The 18530-nt window shown below is 44.6% G+C and overlaps 2 protein-coding genes and 2 non-coding genes across 5 annotated transcripts; 1 reads left to right on the top strand and 3 right to left on the bottom strand.

Annotated features, from left to right (window-relative positions):
• Positions 1-2945: 2945 nt before the first annotated feature.
• tmem275a (transmembrane protein 275a) lies at positions 2946-4577 on the bottom strand. Its single transcript, XM_072441507.1, has 2 exons — positions 4361-4577; positions 2946-3792 (listed from the first exon to the last, which is right to left on the bottom strand). Exon 2 carries the CDS (start codon positions 3698-3700, stop codon positions 3080-3082), a length of 621 nt encoding a protein of 206 aa, XP_072297608.1. The 5' UTR covers positions 3701-3792; positions 4361-4577; the 3' UTR covers positions 2946-3079.
• A 936-nt stretch (positions 4578-5513) lies between these two features.
• On the bottom strand, positions 5514-9902 carry kncn (kinocilin). Of its 2 annotated transcripts, none has more exons than XM_072440405.1 (5): positions 9655-9902; positions 7913-7981; positions 7631-7699; positions 7438-7528; positions 5514-5689 (listed from the first exon to the last, which is right to left on the bottom strand). In XM_072440405.1, the coding sequence occupies exons 1-5, from the start codon at positions 9800-9802 to the stop codon at positions 5614-5616; spliced, it is 453 nt and encodes a 150-aa protein (XP_072296506.1). In that variant the 5' UTR covers positions 9803-9902; the 3' UTR covers positions 5514-5613. The 2 variants fall into 2 exon arrangements, with proteins under 2 accessions (XP_072296506.1, XP_072296507.1); XM_072440406.1 differs by having other exon boundaries at positions 5613-5689; positions 7371-7528.
• Positions 9903-18269: 8367 nt separating this feature from the next.
• Positions 18270-18341, top strand: trnaw-cca (transfer RNA tryptophan (anticodon CCA)). Its single transcript has one exon. It is a non-coding gene; the product is annotated as a tRNA-Trp (tRNA).
• A 108-nt stretch (positions 18342-18449) lies between these two features.
• trnap-agg (transfer RNA proline (anticodon AGG)) lies at positions 18450-18521 on the bottom strand. Its single transcript has one exon. It is a non-coding gene; the product is annotated as a tRNA-Pro (tRNA).
• Between the last annotated feature and the right edge of the window lie 9 nt (positions 18522-18530).

The following is an 18530-nucleotide window of genomic DNA, read 5'->3' as shown; positions in this document are numbered from 1 at the left end:
CCAATGTTATTTGAATAGAATCAACTCACATGTTGCAGTTCCAACTAAGTCTGTTCTTAACGGTCAGATTGTGTTAAAGTCTTACGTGAGTGACAGAGCTTCAGACAGAGCAGTAACCTCAGTTAGCGATAGACGAGAGTACCAACATAGGGTGGACATGGATAGAGAGGCCAGAGAGCAATAGCCACTCGACCAGCTCTATACGCACAATGTCCAAGCTGTCAAGGAACCTTAATGAGATTTTTGCAAGAGGAAAGTTAGCAATAAACAATAAAATCATAATTGTATTGTTGTAAAAATGAAATGGAAAAGCCACGTCAACGATTTAATATGACATTCGCTCATTGTGAGAGGGTCATGTACTTTAAATGATCGTAACAAAGTATGTAAAATGAATCACAAGGAGGCTCAAAGGCCGCTCACTGATTTCCATTCAAATCCATTTTTTGTGACAGGTAAGCTAAACTGCAGTGGTAAAGCGTCACCTTTGACCTTTGCAATGCCCTTATCATGCTGAAGCTTTGTTTTTGCAAAGTGGTCGCGCCCAGGTCAGCAGACAGAAGATGGAACTCACTGGCCTTATGAGAGGACATATTCAAAAACAATTAAAGTTTTAAGCAGTTTGTGTCTTGGCTCAGGTTCTCGCTTGGCTCATCCACGCTGACTTCAAACCACCGTCTGTTGCCTCCAGACAGACTAAAAACACCAAGCATCTCCAAATGAGTGCCCAGAATGCATTTAGTCATCTCTGAAGGTGGGTCACTCATCATCATTATGAATAGGCATAATTTTCTTCCTACTAGATGGTATTGATAACCAGATTGCAGTGATGTAATCAACCTTATCCACTATAATTGACACAAGCAAGTACGTCATGTAATGCATTCCTCTCGTTGTGTAACTCTAAACAATTACCAACAAAATCTTTAAACGTATTGAGAGCTTGTGTTGGATTGCTCAGATGTAATATGCCCCACACCACTGACATCTGCTGGTTATGATCTGAAACGACAGATTCCATTTATGTAACTCAATTCAAGGTTACATAGAGCATTGGCGCCCTCTGCCGTCAACTGTCGAACTGAAATAATTTGTATTACTGTACAGCAAAATAAAAATAAAGTCGAAGAAATTTCTACTTCATTTTAATATAATTCTAGAAAAATTGTAGGCCTTCATGTTTTGTCACTTTTTTCAGCCCATTTCGCTGGAAATCTTTTACACCGCATAGGCTACAAAAATAAATCAGTAGGTATAGGCAAACAAGTATGTGGGCCTATCTGTATTATGAAAAAAGCATTAAGAAATTAATGCATTTACAGAAAATTACATTTTTATTTTTTAAGGAGCACGTCTGTCTATATTACTTTAAACCATCACAAAATATTTGTCCATAAATGATACACAAATCTTTTAAAAAACATACAACACCAATAGGCCACAAGAGAGCGTTGCATTTCCATGAACCCTGAACATGCTGGAAAAATATCATTGGAGTCACAATGAATTCTGGGTCATACTGAGACATATTAGGGAAGTGAAAATGCTACACCTTATAATGTGCTAAGAGAATAAAACCATAAACTTTTTACAACCATTAAATATATGTTGAGGCTCTTATGGAACATGGAGTCAAACAATGGCTTTGGGGGATACATTTTTAAATAGCCCTCTTAAGGTTGATCCTGAATTTTCTAAGGCAACATTCTAGACAAAGAAAAGTATACTTTGTTTCATCACCCCAAATTAATCAAAAATATCACAGTGATGCAATTCTTGATGCATTTGCAATACTAAGTCTGTGTGGCTTCTCTTATAAAGTTGGCTATAGCTGTGGTTCTCAAACTAGGTCTGAAATAGGACAACACAATGTATACAGTAGTTTTAATAAGGTGTAACCCAAGTTGTGGCAGAATTGTGAATAAAATTAAGCAAGCGGAGGAGCCTGAGTACCACAGTTTGAGAACCACTGGGCTATATTATGGCCAGAAACTAATATTTCTGCATAATATCTACAAACATGAGGTAAGTGACATTGTGTAATGTTCACGTTATACTGACCAGCCCATGCTCAAATGCCCAGGTGAAATAAACATGTGTCACATCAAATCGGACGTGTCTGCACTGCACAAACCGCGAAATGCCAAAAGCTCTGTAGATTATCAAAACGTCGAGATCCAAACAGTCACGTTACATATATGTGAAGAGCATCAGGATGACATGCTGGACAGGCCCATACACAGAGGCGCATGGTTTCAGTTCCTCAAAGGAGTAATATAGCCCACATGTTTTGTTACTGTATATTACGGCTAATATTGTTTACGAAAACATTACGAAATATGGCTGAGATTGCTATATTAGTCCTTGGTTTAAATCAATGGCACAATGCATGGCAAAGGCAAAATGATTAGAAATGGATATATGACTGAAGATTTTGAAACCGTGTGCACATTGTTTTTAAAGACTACAAACATTTTACATCTTTTACAAGAAAAGTTGGCCAACTATTCATTTTATTTTACATAATTATACCTTGTGTAACTTGTACTGTTGAGGTTGGATAAAACTAATAGTCCCTCCACTGTACTGCTACACCTGTAAACATTGGCTGGTGGTCACCTTTTCTGAATATTATTTAATTTAGTCTACATTCTAATGCATAATTTATAAATGGTTTGATTGAAACATTGGTGTCATTTTAAAAACAAAGTAACAGGAGTGTACTGTTATGGGACAATACCGCTCTGGACCCACTGTGGCCTTGAACATTTCATGACTCTAAAGTGAGGGCGGCTCACACGATGCCACACAAAACTGTCACAGTCAGTTAACTCCCCTCTCAAAAATAACTTTTCACAACAAACAAATCATATTCCCAGGTACTCTCAAATTATCTCAAGTTATCAAGGCCTCTTTTTCAAAAAACCTGTGGACCAAAGTATATACTTATGACTTTGCATGCTGGCAGCACAGACAAATCATACTTTTGAGATCAAAAGACAGTAAACAATAAGACAATTTGATCACAAGTCTCTAAATCAAAGTTATGTACAGTGCTAGGTCCCACAGTGGTTAAGTGTTAGGTGCCCACTTGTTCACATGGCAGATTGAGCCGGACCTCCCCTCCGCCTACTGAGACAGCTGAGTACACCGCGGTGCCAGACGGAGAGGAGGAACCGTTAGCCTCCATGGTGAAGAGCTTACATGTCCCCGCTCCATCCTGATTCACAATCCTCTTCTCTGGGGTGGACATCTGAGAGGATCCGCGGGAGGATGTTGGGCTGAGCTGTACAGCTGTGGTGTCCTGCAGAGTGTGCTCGCTCGTCTCTATCTCAAAGATTGCTCCTCCGGCCAGGCCCCCTTGTCCCATTAACCCTGCACCCCTGCCACCCACATTTGAGTGACGCGAGCTGTGTGGAGGGGGCAGGCGGCTACACACGCAGCAAGCCCCAAAGAATGAGAAGGCCACGAGCAGGAGGATGGGTCCGATAATGATTGGCGGGTTGGCAGAAGGCACCAGTGTGCTGAAGGCAAATGCACCCACTAGAGTGATGTTGAGCCCTGCCAACATGATGCAAAGGCCACATGCACAGCACAAAGCTGGGGACGGCAGACCGTGTGGCCGTGACCTCCACTTCTTCTTCTGGGCCTCTTTTTTAGAGGCTGAAGAGGCCTGAAGGGGCCTGTCAGTGATGACCATGGCTGTGTCTTCTTAGAGTGCGGTGTGCTTCAACATGTGCATGGCTTTGGAGAACTGGTAGATGTCCAGTCCACTGAAGAGAATCATTATGTCTGTAAGAAGAACACAAATTATAGAGATACATGACAAATGTGTTTCCTGTGGAAAAAATAGCACACACCCAACTTCACATTATTATCAGCTGTCTAATTACATCTGTTGCTCTGATGCAACTTCCTCCTCTTCATCACAGATTTGACACCTTCTTGTTTTGAAAAGACTAGTGCTTGTATGTGAACAAGTCTCATTTTAAATGAATAAGAAGGAGAAAAAGTGATAGGTTAAAATTTGCTGTCTAAAGGCACTCAGGTCCAAGACCTTTACGGGGAAATGGACATATTCTACATAGTCTTTATTTGAACTGGTTTAAATGATCCAAGTGAAGTTGACCGGAAAGCATTGCTCGTGGCAACCACAGCACTGGGCATTGTGTGCAATAGCATGAGGTATTATTAGATTATTATTCAATATCCACACCTGTGTTTGACTAATAGCAGGACTGCTGTCATTAACCGCAGGCTACATTTTGAGATATGTTACTGATAATGTTCCATTGATTATTTTTAAATACATTTGGTCAATGTGTTGCATTCGATTAAAATGAAAAACGCTGCATCTTACCATTTGAGGAATGTATCTTTACGGCGTGGATTTCCAAAGCGATGTCCCGAAATTGCTGAACGTACTTAACGTGTGATCGCGCGGACGCTCGGATCCCGCGCGCGTCTGGTGGTCATCGATGCTTCTGCGCCTCTTTTCCCGGGGGCACGAGTCATGCCAGCCATTTAATCGCGCAGAGCACCGGTTAACACGTAACAGGCTGGACACGGAGATCACGCAGATGAGATGCCGTTCCTCCTCAGCTCAGACGTGAAGCGTATGTCCTCCCGGGCGCGGACAGTGTGGACCGGTCATGACACCATCAGAGACGCACTCGCTGGTGTCTGACTCGCCCTGTCCAGACCTGACGCGTCTCTGTGTAAAACCTCTGGATGTGATTCGCGCGCTCCTCCTCACGGCGGCTTGGTGCGTGTGTGCGCGCGTGAACCGCCTAAACCTGCACAAACTGTTGGATGCTGAGGGGAAAAAACGATAAGGATGCGCCTCTTGTTTGCGTAAATTCAGTTCATGTTGCGCTTAACGTCAGTCTATGAGTTAGTTTTCAAACGTAAGCTCTAACCTACAAAATGAAGGCCTTGAATTACCCCGTAGGAGCTTTTGTGACTTGATGTCATTGTTGTAAATGCTCTCAAAAAGCAACACAAAGGAAATACATTTCAGTCCCCTGCACTTGCCACGCACCTGCGCTTTGTGGGTCAGCCTCACAACCCAAATACACAGGAGACAGCTTTTGATGTGTAACAGGTCTGGGTTAGGTGGGAAGGGGTTTCATTATGTCTCTGATTGTTCAGTGGCGCAGATAGGCGTTGGTGGAGTTTGTGATTTGGTGCTTGACAATCAAACCGCTGGTTGTTGTAGAGGCTTTGCACACTTTCCCTCTTGTCCTCTTATTGCTTGGATCCATCAACATGCCTGGCACTATTCAGACTCCCAGCACGACACGGTCAAAAGTAGGCTATTCTTCTTCACGGCACTTCCTATGATGCAGCCCCTTTTCTTCTATCAATGTGTTGTGTTTGAACACCTGAGTGTAGTTCACAGTGTGCACTTTGAGGGGTTCTTTCCCTTCCCCCCGGGCTGATTCTTACTCTGCATGAGGCAGCACCAGACTCAGCTTCTCCTAATGAACAATTCAACACTAGAGGCTTGGGTACTGTTAGTGTTTAATGACAAAGCATTTTTCAACTTGTACGAAACATTGAAAAAAAAGAGAGAGAAATTTACAGCCCTTCTAATGAAAACACTTGTTTCCCTCATGGCAAGTCTGGTTCAGAAGGGGACTGCTTGAAATGCCGTCTAGCTAAGACATCTGGCATGTCTGAAGATGTTCTGGAACAAATCATGGCATGACAAATATTAGCAAGGGAGAGAGATCAATCAAAATTATTGAAACACATATCTGGCTCCTGTCTAACATGAACTCCCTTTAGACATATAATAATTAGAAACAGTTGTTTGCATAATTCATAATCCAGAGAGCTAGTGTGTCTGGAGATGGGCAGTAACAGCATCTATGTAAATTGTGTCCACACTGCTCACACTGGTTAATCTGGTTAATGGAATAGCCAGTGTGAATTTGATATACATCTATACTGACATTTGATCTGGGTTGCCATGGTAACCACATCCACCAAGATGGTTTGGGTGTGATAAAAGTGATGTGATACTTAGAAAATAAGATTAACATTTGCAGACATAATGATCTAAATTCAGTGTCGATGATGACAATCCAAGAACATCCTTCATTTGCTCCAGCACATCCTAATCGCCATCTTAATGCTGGACATTTGTGAGAAGAGCTAATTGATACTCAGATAGAGAGGTCAATAATACCCATGAAAAGTGGAGACGTTCTATGTGTGGATGGTACAGCAAGTACTACATGAACACAAATATAAACGCAATCTTTCATTTTTGCTTCCATTTTTCATGAGCTGAAATCCAAGATATTAAACTCTTTCTATACACAGAAAAGACCAAATGTGTCTTACTGAGTACTGAATATGAATATGAATATTCATATTAATAATCATCCCAGCTCACAGGTGTGGCATATCAAGATGATGATGACGGCATAAATATTGCATAGATGTTCCAGCCACAATAAATGGGACACTCTGACATGTTTGGTTTAGCTTTATGAGGGGCATCTGGGGGGCTCAGTCAGTGTCTGGTGTGACCACCAAAATGGCCTCTGAAGTTGCTGAATATCAGCAGAAACTGGAACACGCTGTCATAAATGCCGATCCAGAGCATCCCAAACATTTTCAATGGGTGACATCTCTAGTGTTGTACCATTCATCCACAATCATCATCGTATATTGAAAGGATTTGTGTAGAATTTCGGGAAGCTGAAAACATCCCAGCTCTCGCATGGCCAGTATACTCACCAGACATGTCACTAACTGAGCATGTTTAGGATGCTCTGGATTGGCGTACAGTATACGATAGTGTGTTCTAGTTCCTGCCAATATTTGTCAACTTCGGCTGCCATTTTGGTGATCACACCAGATACCGAGTGATACTGACTGGTTCTCTAAAACACTTAATTTAAGAGTTTGCTAAGAAACCCTTAGTTTGAGAGTTTGGGGAAAGTGTATAATCTTACTTCCTGGTTGGATATGGGCAGCAGATATGACATAAATAGAGGTAATACCATAGCTCTTTCCAGTCAATCATAAAGAAAAAAGAAATATGTGGCAACACATATTTTGTTAAATTCATGTTTAAACATCATGATCCTTGTACGGTATGTAAAAAATTGTCTCTGCCTTTTGAATGGAATTCTGTATATTGATAATATGGGCTAATGGATTCAGCCACTTGACTCACATAAAACTATGACAAATGTTTTGTGTCATATGCACTTTAAATAATAATATTAATTCAATATTAAGACAATCAATTTACACTTTGCAATACACCCAACATACTACTAAAATGATACCAGTAAGACAGGGGAATTTGAGTGTGTTTATGTGTTATGTGTCTTTTTTAGTGCTGAAAAGACCTAAATAAAACCTTTATGAAAGTTCAATTTTTGCTGATGGGAACAGGATCAAGGGACGTTCTTATACCCTTCATCTGGATTGTCCCCTGGACGTCCTCCTTCTACAAACGTTCCCATCCGACTCTTAGAACGTTCCAGATTCAGCTGACTTTGAGTTCCTGCACAGAAAACTTTTTATTTAAAAAAATCAAATGGCTAAAATGGTGGTCAACTATATATGTTAGAGAGCAGATATTACATCAACTATTTTACCAACTCACCGTCACGTCTTAGAGCATCTATCGTTTGCTCTGGAATGGGGTTAGGAGCATTTGGATGCACTCTATTTCCTGTAAGATGGGGAACAATTGTCAAAGTATGATGGACTTTGTTTGGAAAATGTCTTTGCTTTGGTGATGAGGAGAGTAGAAGGAAAAAGGGCTGTGGAGGCTGACAATTGTGCTGTTGTGATTTTGGTTGTTACAAAAATAAACTGAATTGAACTGAATAATTTAACAGCAAAAAATGACAAAGCAATTGTGCCGTGTAATTGGACAACTTACCAAAAGATGGTAGAATGTTGTTGAGGTTGAGCCATGCTTTTACAAAGGGGTAAATTGATATAAGGAGACCTGTATATAAGTATAGAAAAATAATTATCAAAAATAGTATTATAAAGTCAATATAAAACATTTGTCAGTCTGAACCTTTCCACAAACAGTTATTGATTTTCCATTATAAGCCATATGGGAAACTGTGCTCTGTCCCGTGGGTGTCTGTGATGCAAGCGTGTGCTTAAAATGTCATGCAACTGAAGGAGTGAAAAGATTTTGCCGAGAACACTGCGTCCATTAGTCACTCGTGTGTTATAGGAGCAGGCACGGAGAAGGCAAAGTCCGACAAACATCATGTACACACTTCTCAAATGTTCAACTTGTTGCCAAAATCTACAGCAGATTTATTATTGAAAGCTCATCCAAATTGCAATAGAATGACTTTCACATTAACTATGCACGCTGACGTTGTCTTGCTTTAAAAACTATGCTCCTGGTTGAGAGCTCCTTTGACATGGCAGAGAAGTTGGTTCTATGGTTACGCGGCTGTATCAAAGACTGGATGGAAAATGTCACAGACCTCAGATCTTTTTACCTCTAATTTGCACATTCAGCCATCTATACTTAATTGCATTTGTTAGGTAACATGTTGATTAATGCAAACAGACATACAAATAAGAGTGTCTGTTAGGGGTAGTGATGATTTCTATTCTGTTGTTGAGGATTACATCACATTACGATTGTCAACCGCTTTGCCTTGCTTTAGTCCGTGATTTAGACTTGGCTGAGTCCACGTTTATTCCTGCTCTGACATGCCTTTTTTTGTTGCTACGATGATACATTGAATGCCTTATATTGTCTGGGTGGTATAGGTGGTTTCACTGTTCTTGACCTTTATCGTTCCTGTAGGTAAATTATTCTTATTCTTATTATTATTAGTAGTAGTAGTATCATCTTGTCTTACGCTAGCTGTTTTAATTTAATTTTATATTTATTTTATTTTTATCTTTATTTATCCTTTCATTCCTTATTAGGAAATGAGAGGTTTTGTCTATAGGAGTTTTTGTTTATAAGAGTTCTTCTATTAAATTAAACTTCCTATATATAAGTTATCTGTCCTTTTCCTCTGTATCTACCTGCGTTGCAACAATGAAATTTCCCCATGTGTGGACAATAAAGGATTATCTTATCTTATCTTTAAGGTTGAATGGACGATTTTTTTGGCCCAAATTTTAGTCTCATTTCCTCGTGGCGTGGACTGCCGATTAGTCCTGCCACCTATCAATCATAAAACGCACCTACCGCTCACCTGCAGCCTCGTCCGGGCTCGTCCCCCGAGAGCAGCACGGTTCCGCGTGTCTAAACGCATTGATCTATCATAATATAGTTCCCTCAGTGTACGGGACAAAATTAAGACGTGATGCGATCCGTTGCGCTAATAAACAAACGCACGTGTGAGTTGTATCAGTCCGCACCGCCAGCGTTCTCAAATCGCCGAAAAAATCGTCCATTGCGCCTTTAAATTTGTCTTGTGCACCATCTTGTCCATCATGTTGCAAATCTTGAGCTTGGTTTGGCCAGGATTAGGCACTAGGATTAGTTTATATTTTAGATCACAAAACACAACAAAGAGAATCAGAGTGCAAGACCAACCAACCAACCAACCAAGATAACATTCTTTTGTTGCATTGGAACTACAGTCCCAGGTTGGTACGGCCTTGACACTCTTTCTGTTCTTATTAGACACTTACCAAGTCCTCCTGCCCCCAGAAAGATGCCTCCAACAGCATCAGCGTCACATTCTCTGGAAATCCCGATCATGACGCAGCCGGCCACTATGCTGAGAAGAGACGAGCCCACCCTCAGCCCATGGTACTCCCCAACACTGACAGGGTTCATTCACCTCTGCCCCACGCTCCAACGGTGAAAGTCTTAGCACAGCTCCTTGGGCCCTCAATGCCACCTCCAACTCCTCTGTCTGTCTGCACAAGGCCCACCCCTCCCTGCTTTCTCCACTCTCTCCGACAGGGCCACTTTCTTCGGCTGTGCATCCATGCCTGTCAGCTTCTCAAGAAGGCTCATGCATCTTTGAAGACAGAGCTCCAGTTTCCTTTATCACAGAAAATTACAACATTCTGGCTCTTGTGACTATATGAGCTGATACAAATCTGATCATATCCTTGATTCTTAAAGGTAAAGTTACTTTCCTTCTGTGTCACATATATAGCCAGTACAATGTAATGTATTGTGTTCCCATAATCAAATAGGGCAATAAAATAACAAAGACGCACATAGTTTGAAGACTTGAAGCTAGAGCTTGAAGGGAATGTGTAATGAAAGGTTCAGTCCTCTACAAAGGGGGCTCGAGGCCATCCACAAAGGCTCGGTTGCCATAGGAATAGCATTTCCATGATAACTATGGGATAAAGGGTAAGCAGGGATCAATAGCACTAAGGTTAAAAAACATTTCCAATTTTTATTTTCTTGATTTCCTGTTCAAATACTAATCTCCATCCATATTTATCGAATGTGTTTGGATGAATTATGGTTTAAACCGTCAGAAGATTGTGTCTGTTGCGTGTAAATTATCTTTCAATGCCGCACAGGTTATATACCACCAAACTAAATCATAATTAGAACAACTGGATAGTTATGTCATAGATATCATAGATAGATATCAAAAACATGTATGTACATTTGTAGTTGTACATTAGGTGTCTACAAGAAAATAGGAGTGGGTAGAAGTGCAATCTCATTATATGTTGACCCACCCCCTTTCAACAGTGTTTACATAGTACTGATTACAATGTTTCCCACATGATAATTACAATTAATTACAACATTTTAAAGAATGTCAAAATTAGTTCAAATTTCTATGTACTATAAAACACTATTTTTACAACACAATTTCTGGTAGTCATTCATTTATTTTAAAAACAAAAGCCTCCTCAACCCTGTACCTTGCCTATTCTATAATTTGAGGAGGTATCTATGTTCCTCCGTTCATAGAAATGGGGAAACATAGGTACCAGGGAATATAGGTACGCATATGAACCGATAGTCTGAGATGAGTGACTGGCCTCCTGCTGGTGCCAGAGTCAGGACTAAACATGGACCGGCCTCCTGCTGGTGCCAGAGTCAGGACTAAACATGGACTGGCCTCCTGCTGGTGCCAGAGTTAGGACTAAACATGAGCCGGCCTCCTGCTGGTGCCAGAGTCAGGACTAAACATGGACTGGCCTCCTGCTGGTGCCCAGAGCCAGGACTAAACATGAGCCGGCCTCCTGCTGGTGCCAGAGTTAGGACTAAACATGGACTGGCCTCCTGCTGGTGCCAGAGTTAGGACTAAACATGGACTGGCCTCCTGCTGGTGCCAGAGTTAGGACTAAACATGAGCCGGCCTCCTGCTGGTGCCAGAGTTAGGACTAAACATGAGCTGGCCTCCTGCTGGTGCCAGAGTCAGGACTAAACATGGACTGGCCTCCTGCTGGTGCCCAGAGCCAGGACTAAACATGAGCCGGCCTCCTGCTGGTGCCAGAGTCAGGACTAAACATGGACTGGCCTCCTGCTGGTGCCCAGAGCCAGGACTAAACATGGACCGGCCTCCTGCTGGTGCCAGAGTCAGGACTAAACATGGACCGGCCTCCTGCTGGTGCCAGAGTCAGGACTAAACATGGACTGGCCTCCTGCTGGTGCCCAGAGTCAGGACTAAACATGGACCGGCCTCCTGCTGGTGCTAGAGTCAGGACTAAACATGGACCGGCCTCCTGCTGGTGCCAGAGTCAGGACTAAACATGGACCGGCCTCCTGCTGGTGCCCAGAGTCAGTACTAAACATGGACTGGCCTCCTGCTGGTGGTGAGTCAGTACTAAACATGAACTGGCCTCCTGCTGGTGCCAGAGTCAGGACTAAACATGGACCGGCCTCCTGCTGGTGCCAGAGTCAGGACTAAACATGGACCGGCCTCCTGCTGGTGGTGAGTCAGTACTAAACATGGACTGGCCTCCTGCTGGTGGTGAGACAGTACTAAACATGGGCCGGCCTCCTGCTGGTGGTGAGACAGTACTAAACATGGGCCGGCCTCCTGCTGGTGGCCAGAGTCAGGACTAAACATGGACCGGCCTCCTGCTGGTGGTGAGACAGTACTAAACATGGGCCGGCCTCCTGCTGGTGCCCAGAGTCAGGACTAAACATGGCCCAGCCTCCTGCTGGTGCCAAGAGTCAGGACTAAACATGGACCGGCCTCCTGCTGGTGCCCAGAGTCAGGACTAAACATGGACCTGCCTCCTGCTGGTGCCAGAGTCAGGACTAAACATGGCCCGGCCTCCTGCTGGTGCCAGAGTCAGGACTAAACATGGACCGGGCTCCTGCTGGTGCCAGAGTTAGGACTGAACATGGACCGGCCTCCTGCTGGTGCCAGAGTCAGGACTAAACATGGACCGGCCTCCTGCTGGTGCCAGAGTTAGGACTGAACATGGACCGGCCTCCTGCTGGTGCCAGAGTCAGGACTAAACATGGACCGGCCTCTTGCTGGTGCCCAGAGTCAGGACTAAACATGGACCAGCCTCCTGCTGGTGCCAGAGTTAGGACTGAACATGGACCGGCCTCCTGCTGGTGCCAGAGTCAGGACTAAACATGGACCGGCCTCCTGCTGATGCCAGAGTCAGGACTAAACATGGACCGGCATCTTGCTGGTGCCAGAGTCAGGACTAAACATAGACCGGCCTCCTGCTGGTGCCAGAGTCAGGACTAAACATGGACCTGCCTCCTGCTGGTGCCAGTGTTAGGACTGAACATGGACCGGCCTCCTGCTGGTGCCAGAGTCAGGACTAAACATGGACCGGCCTCCTGCTGGTGCCCAGAGTCAGGACTAAACATGGACCAGCCTCCTGCTGGTGCCAGAGTCAGGACTAAACATGGACCAGCCTCCTGCTGGTGCCAGAGTCAGGACTAAACATGGACCGGCCTCCTGCTGGTCCCAGAGTCAGGACTAAACATGGACCGGGCTCCTGCTGGTGCCCAGAGTCAGGACTAAACATGGACCGGCCTCCTGCTGGTGCCCAGAGTCAGGACTAAACATGGACCGGCCTCGTGCTGGTGTCAGAGTCAGGACTAAACATGGACCGGCCTCCTGCTGGTGCTAGAGTCAGGACTAAACATGGACCGGCCTCCTGCTGGTGCCAGAGTCAGGACTAAACATGGACCGGCCTCCTGCAGGTGCCAGAGTCAGGACTAAACATAAACCGGCCTCCTGCTGGTGCCAGAGTCAGGACTAAACATGGACCGGCCTCCTGCTGGTGCCCAGAGTCAGGACTAAACATGGACCGGCCCCCTGCTGGTGGTGAGTCAGTACTAAACATGGACTGGCCTCCTGCTGGTGGTGAGTCAGTACTAAACATGGACTGGCCTCCTGCTGGTGCCAGAGTCAGGACTAAAAACATGGACCGGCCTCCTGCTGGTGCCAGAGTCAGGACTAAACATGGACCGGCCTCCTGCTGGTGCCAGAGTCAGTACTAAACATGGACTGGCCTCCTGCTGGTGGTGAGACAGTACTAAACATGGGCCGGCCTCCTGCTGGTGCCCAGAGTTAGGACTAAACATGGCCCGGCCTCCTGCTGGTGCCCAGAGTCAGGACTAAACATGGACCGGCCTCCTGCTGGTGCCCAGAGTCAGGACTAAACATGGACTGGCCTCCTGCTGGTGCCAGAGTCAGGACTAAACATGGACCGGCCTCCTGCTGGTGCCCAGAGCCAGGACTAAACATGGACCGGGCTCCTGCTGGTGCCCAGAGTCAGGACTAAACATGGACCGGCCTCCTGCTGGTGCCCAGAGTCAGGACTAAACATGGACCGGCCTCGTGCTGGTGTCAGAGTCAGGACTAAACATGGACCGGCCTCCAGCTGGTGCCAGAGTCAGGACTAAACATGGACCGGCCTCCTGCTGGTGTCAGAGTCAGGACTAAACATGGACCGGCCTCCAGCTGGTGCCAGAGTCAGGACTAAACATGGACCGGCCTCCTGCTGGTGCCCAGAGTCAGGACTAAACATGGACCGGCCTCGTGCTGGTGTCAGAGTCAGGACTAAACATGGACCGGCCTCCAGCTGGTGCCAGAGTCAGGACTAAACATGGACCGGCCTCCTGCTGGTGCCCAGAGTCAGGACTAAACATGGACCGGCCTCGTGCTGGTGTCAGAGTCAGGACTAAACATGGACCGGCCTCCAGCTGGTGCCAGAGTCAGGACTAAACATGGACCGGCCTCCTGCTGGTGTCAGAGTCAGGACTAAACATGGACTGGCCTCCTGCTGGTGGTGAGTCAGTACTAAACATGGACCGGCCTCCTGCTGGTGCCAGAGTCAGGACTAAACATGGACCGGCCTCCTGCTGGTGGTGAGTCAGTACTAAACATGGGGAATCTGTGTTTCAGTTTTATGCTGCTAAATTCTGAAGCAGTCTTCCTGACGATGTGAGACAGGCCTCTACTCTAGCAATGTTCAAATCTAAGCTAAAAACTGTTTTGTTTAGCTGTTCTTCTTCTTCTTCTTCTTCTTCTTCTTCTTCTTCTTCTTCTTCTTCTTCTTCTTCTTCTTCTTCTTCTTCTTCTTCTTCTTCTTCTTCTTCTTCTTCTTCTTCTTCTTCTTATTAGGCCCGAGCGCCACAAGCTGGCGAGAGGCCTATTAATCTCGTAAGGCCGTGCGAAGCACGGCTGCGAAAGTGCGCACGTAGTGCGCACGAAATCGAGCGCGAAGCGCTCGCCCACTTCCAAACACTCACTAACGCACTCCTTCACTCATGCACGCCCCGTGCATACTAATTAGTAGTAGGAAAATGGAACATTACCGTTGTAAACGGGCGAAGCCCGTGCAAAAGTGCGCACTAAACAAGCACTTTACATTGAGATGACGACCGTCATATAAAGCACTCATTTGCGCTAAGTAGCTCACGAATACGTTCCCCATCTCTTGCATGTTCCGTGCATATAAGCATGTAATGCAAAAATTGAACATTATTACTGTATAGAGGGCCAAAAACACAACGAAAGTACCCGTCAGTGACCAGGGACCCACACCATGAGGTAGGAAAGCGCGAGCGCTTTCCGAAAATGTATAGTTTATGATATTTGAAAAATGGGAAACATTGTTTTCGCATCGGAATATTCTTCTTCTTCTTCTTCTTCTTCTCGGGACCAACCCCCCTATTTTTCACCCAGTGAACATTGACGAAAAGTCACAAAAATTTGCACACCTCTAAAAATCGTGCCTCTCTACATTCTGGCTATTTCCCTTTTCTAAAATAAAAAAAATTGGCGCGTCAGCGCCCCCAAATGTACCAAAAATGCATTGAGAGATGGGAAATGACCCAAAAAAAATCTGATCGTAGAATCATGAAATTTGGCGCAGAGGTAGATGGTGACAAGAGAAGTAAAAAATATTATTACGGCAACGCCGTCCGCCCAACCAAAGGTCGGCCATATTGCTTCAAAAATGGCTAAACATGACTTCGGAGTTTTTCCAAACGTCGTACTTTTACGAACTCCTCCCAGGGCGTTGGCCCTAAAAAGCTGAAATTTGGCGAAAATGCTACTGAGGAGTGGGACATCAAAAGTTATCCAAATTACATTGATACCTCTCACGGTCTCTGTGCGGCGAAGCCGCAAACTGTAGCTAGAATTTCAGAAATCTCCCATATTTAAAATTTCTGCCGTTTGCGCAGATAAAGTCCGAATTGCGTCAAATTAGAATCAGTTGTTAAACTCTTTGCCCTAAACCTACTTGAAGTGAAATAAATTAATTTGGAGCCACAGCGCCCCCTACAGATTTTATATGGAGGTTAAATGTTTAGTTTTGCGAAATTATATGAAATTTGACACACAACTCAATTTTGGCATCCCCATCAAAAAAGTCAATGAGACCCATGTCATAATTGTTATGGCGTTGCCGTAGCGATGACCAAAACCTCCCATGTTATTCCAATGGGGAAATCGCCAGAACATGTTTACACTTTAGACTTTCACAAACTCCTCTTAGGGCGTTAGACATATTAACCTGAAATTTGGTGAGACTCATCTTCAGGGGTGGACCATCAAAAGTTATCCACATTTTTATTCAAAGAGTCACGGTGTCTGTGCGGCAAAGCCGCACATTTTGCCAAGAATTCAAAATAAAATTGCTTTTTGATGGTAAAACAAAGGGGAGAAGATGTGACATCGTCACAGATTCAGCAGTAGGCGTAATAAAAGGACAATTGGGGCGCGTTAGCGCCCCCTCCTCTTGCGGCGTGGCGGCGGCGTGGCGAGGGCCGATCATTGCCGCTTGCGGCTATATTTGTTATTGTTATTAGGCCCGAGCGCCACAAGCTGGCGAGAGGCCTATTAGTCTCGTAAGGCCGAGCGAAGCACGGCTGCGAAAGTGCGCACGTAGTGCGCACGAAATCGAGCGCGAAGCGCTCGCCCACTTCCAAACACTCACTAACGCACTTCTCCACTCATGCACGCCCCGTGCATGCTAATTAGTTGTAGGAAAATGGAACATTACCGTTGTAAACGGGCGAAGCCCGTGCAAAAGTTTGCACTAAACGAGCACTTTACATTGGGCTATATTTGTTATTATTATTATTATTATTGGCTCGAGCCATGGAGTGGAATTCATTCCACGGAAATGCTCGAGACTTTGTTCTCACCTGGTTTCTTCTTATTCATGGTCATTCTGCCACAACTCGGGCATTTTTGACCCCCTGAACATTGATGAATGTCACACATGGGGACATAGACGCGATCGGCTCGGCCCAAAATCAAATAAAATGGAGCTTGCAAGAACGCCCGTCGCACCAGCTTCACCTAGAGCAAAAAAGAAAAAACATGAAACACTTAATCTTTGGCCTAGGCACATGACACGTGGAACAGTGATAGAGCTACCTTTGACAAGTAAACACATCTGGCAGCATCGCTGTATGATAAACAGGAAGTCAGCCATGTTGAATCGAAGTGGGACCGCCACGCTTGACTTTTTCCCCCCAAAATTGTACTTGTCCTAGGTTTTTTGTCATGTTCTTTATTACACTCTGACCTGTGTTTTTACCTGTGGCTCCTGATCTGTCCAGGTTTGTAGAGGATGTTTTCCTCACAGAGCATCATCACAGAAGTTAGTTTTCTTGTTAGCTCCACATTAGCTCCACTTTTAGCATAACTCTAACATCCACAAAACCGTCTCCTTTCTTTCTTCCACGTGTTCTCCAAAACAACACGTGTCTTTCCTCGCTCAGACCTCTGCTCTGAGGTGCGTAAGTGCTGTAAAGTGCGCAACGCGCCTCGGCACTTCTCAGCACTTCTCCCTGGGCGAGGGGCGGCCATTGTGGGACGTGTAGTTTTAGCAATAAAAACGGTTATGGATGTAACTACGGTTCTGTGAATCGATTGAATTTTGTATTTTTATTTTTTTTTATTCTCGAAATTTTCGGCGGGCCGGATTAAAACATCTGGGGGTCCCGCGGGCTTTGTATTTGACACATGTGGGTTAGGGTAATGCAGTGAAGGGGCGATTGCGCGGTAGCGCGGGACGGCGGTTGCGAGAGCCATCATCGCCGCTAGCGCGGCTTTAATTTCTCTTTTTTTTACTCTTCTCTTTTATGTCTTAAACTGTTTTGTGATTTCTGTCATGTCTTTGTGATTTTAATGCACATTTTTTGTGCTTCACACAACAGAGCTCGAGATCTGGACCTGAACACTACTGCATCTCGACAGGTTACCCCAATAGGTGCCGGTTGAAGATGCATGGCTCAAATGAGGAATTATTAAAGTATACCTTAACCTTATTCAGTATAAGATTGGCCATCGATGAAACCCATCAACACCAATGATTGTATGAAGGTACTTCACGATACGACCGATAATAAAAGACCATGAAATACAAGGTTAACTTGAATAACTTTAGATATTTAACTAAAATCTCCAGTCCGGGGACATCAGACTGGGAGGACCAATGCCTTCCCAAAGTTTATAAACGTAGATTTTTAACATAAAGTCTGAAAGCATCACCATTGCCACGTCTTACAAAATATAGACTGATAAACTTAAATTATATACAAAAGCCATTGATAAAAAACCTCAATAGAATCCTCCCGATAACTCCACACCTCTCATCTGACCGCATCCGACTACAAGAGCAACGCGAGCTTCCACTAGGGGGCAGTGTAGCACGCAAAACATACAACTTCATTGCACAGCTCTAAAATGTGGGACGATGAGTCTTTTGTGTGTAAAGAACAAGACAGAGAGATTATAAAACGGCCACATCACTGCCTGTCAGGACATGGACAGTTTACCTAGATATAGTTTAATACTTAATCATTGATCTTGCGGACACCTTCCTCAGACCTCGTGGCGCAACGGTAGCGCGTCTGACTCCAGATCAGAAGGTTGCGTGTTCAAATCACGTCGGGGTCATTCTTTTTCATTGATTGTGGGCACACTTCTAAAACATTATCAAGTAAATAAACGGTTGAAAAATAATGCCGTAATTTTTGATGATGGAAAAAAAAAGTTAAAATCAATGGGCTCGTCCGGGATTTGAACCCGGGACCTCTCGCACCCTAAGCGAGAATCATACCCCTAGACCAACGAGCCAACATGTCG

This window comes from Eucyclogobius newberryi, unplaced genomic scaffold (assembly GCF_026437365.1).
Source record: "Eucyclogobius newberryi isolate DKJ021-1_F unplaced genomic scaffold, fEucNew1.0.hap1 SCAF_12, whole genome shotgun sequence".
Classification (NCBI taxonomy): Eukaryota; Metazoa; Chordata; class Actinopteri; order Gobiiformes; family Gobiidae; genus Eucyclogobius; species Eucyclogobius newberryi.
This window is presented reverse-complemented; position numbering and strand designations above follow the sequence as displayed.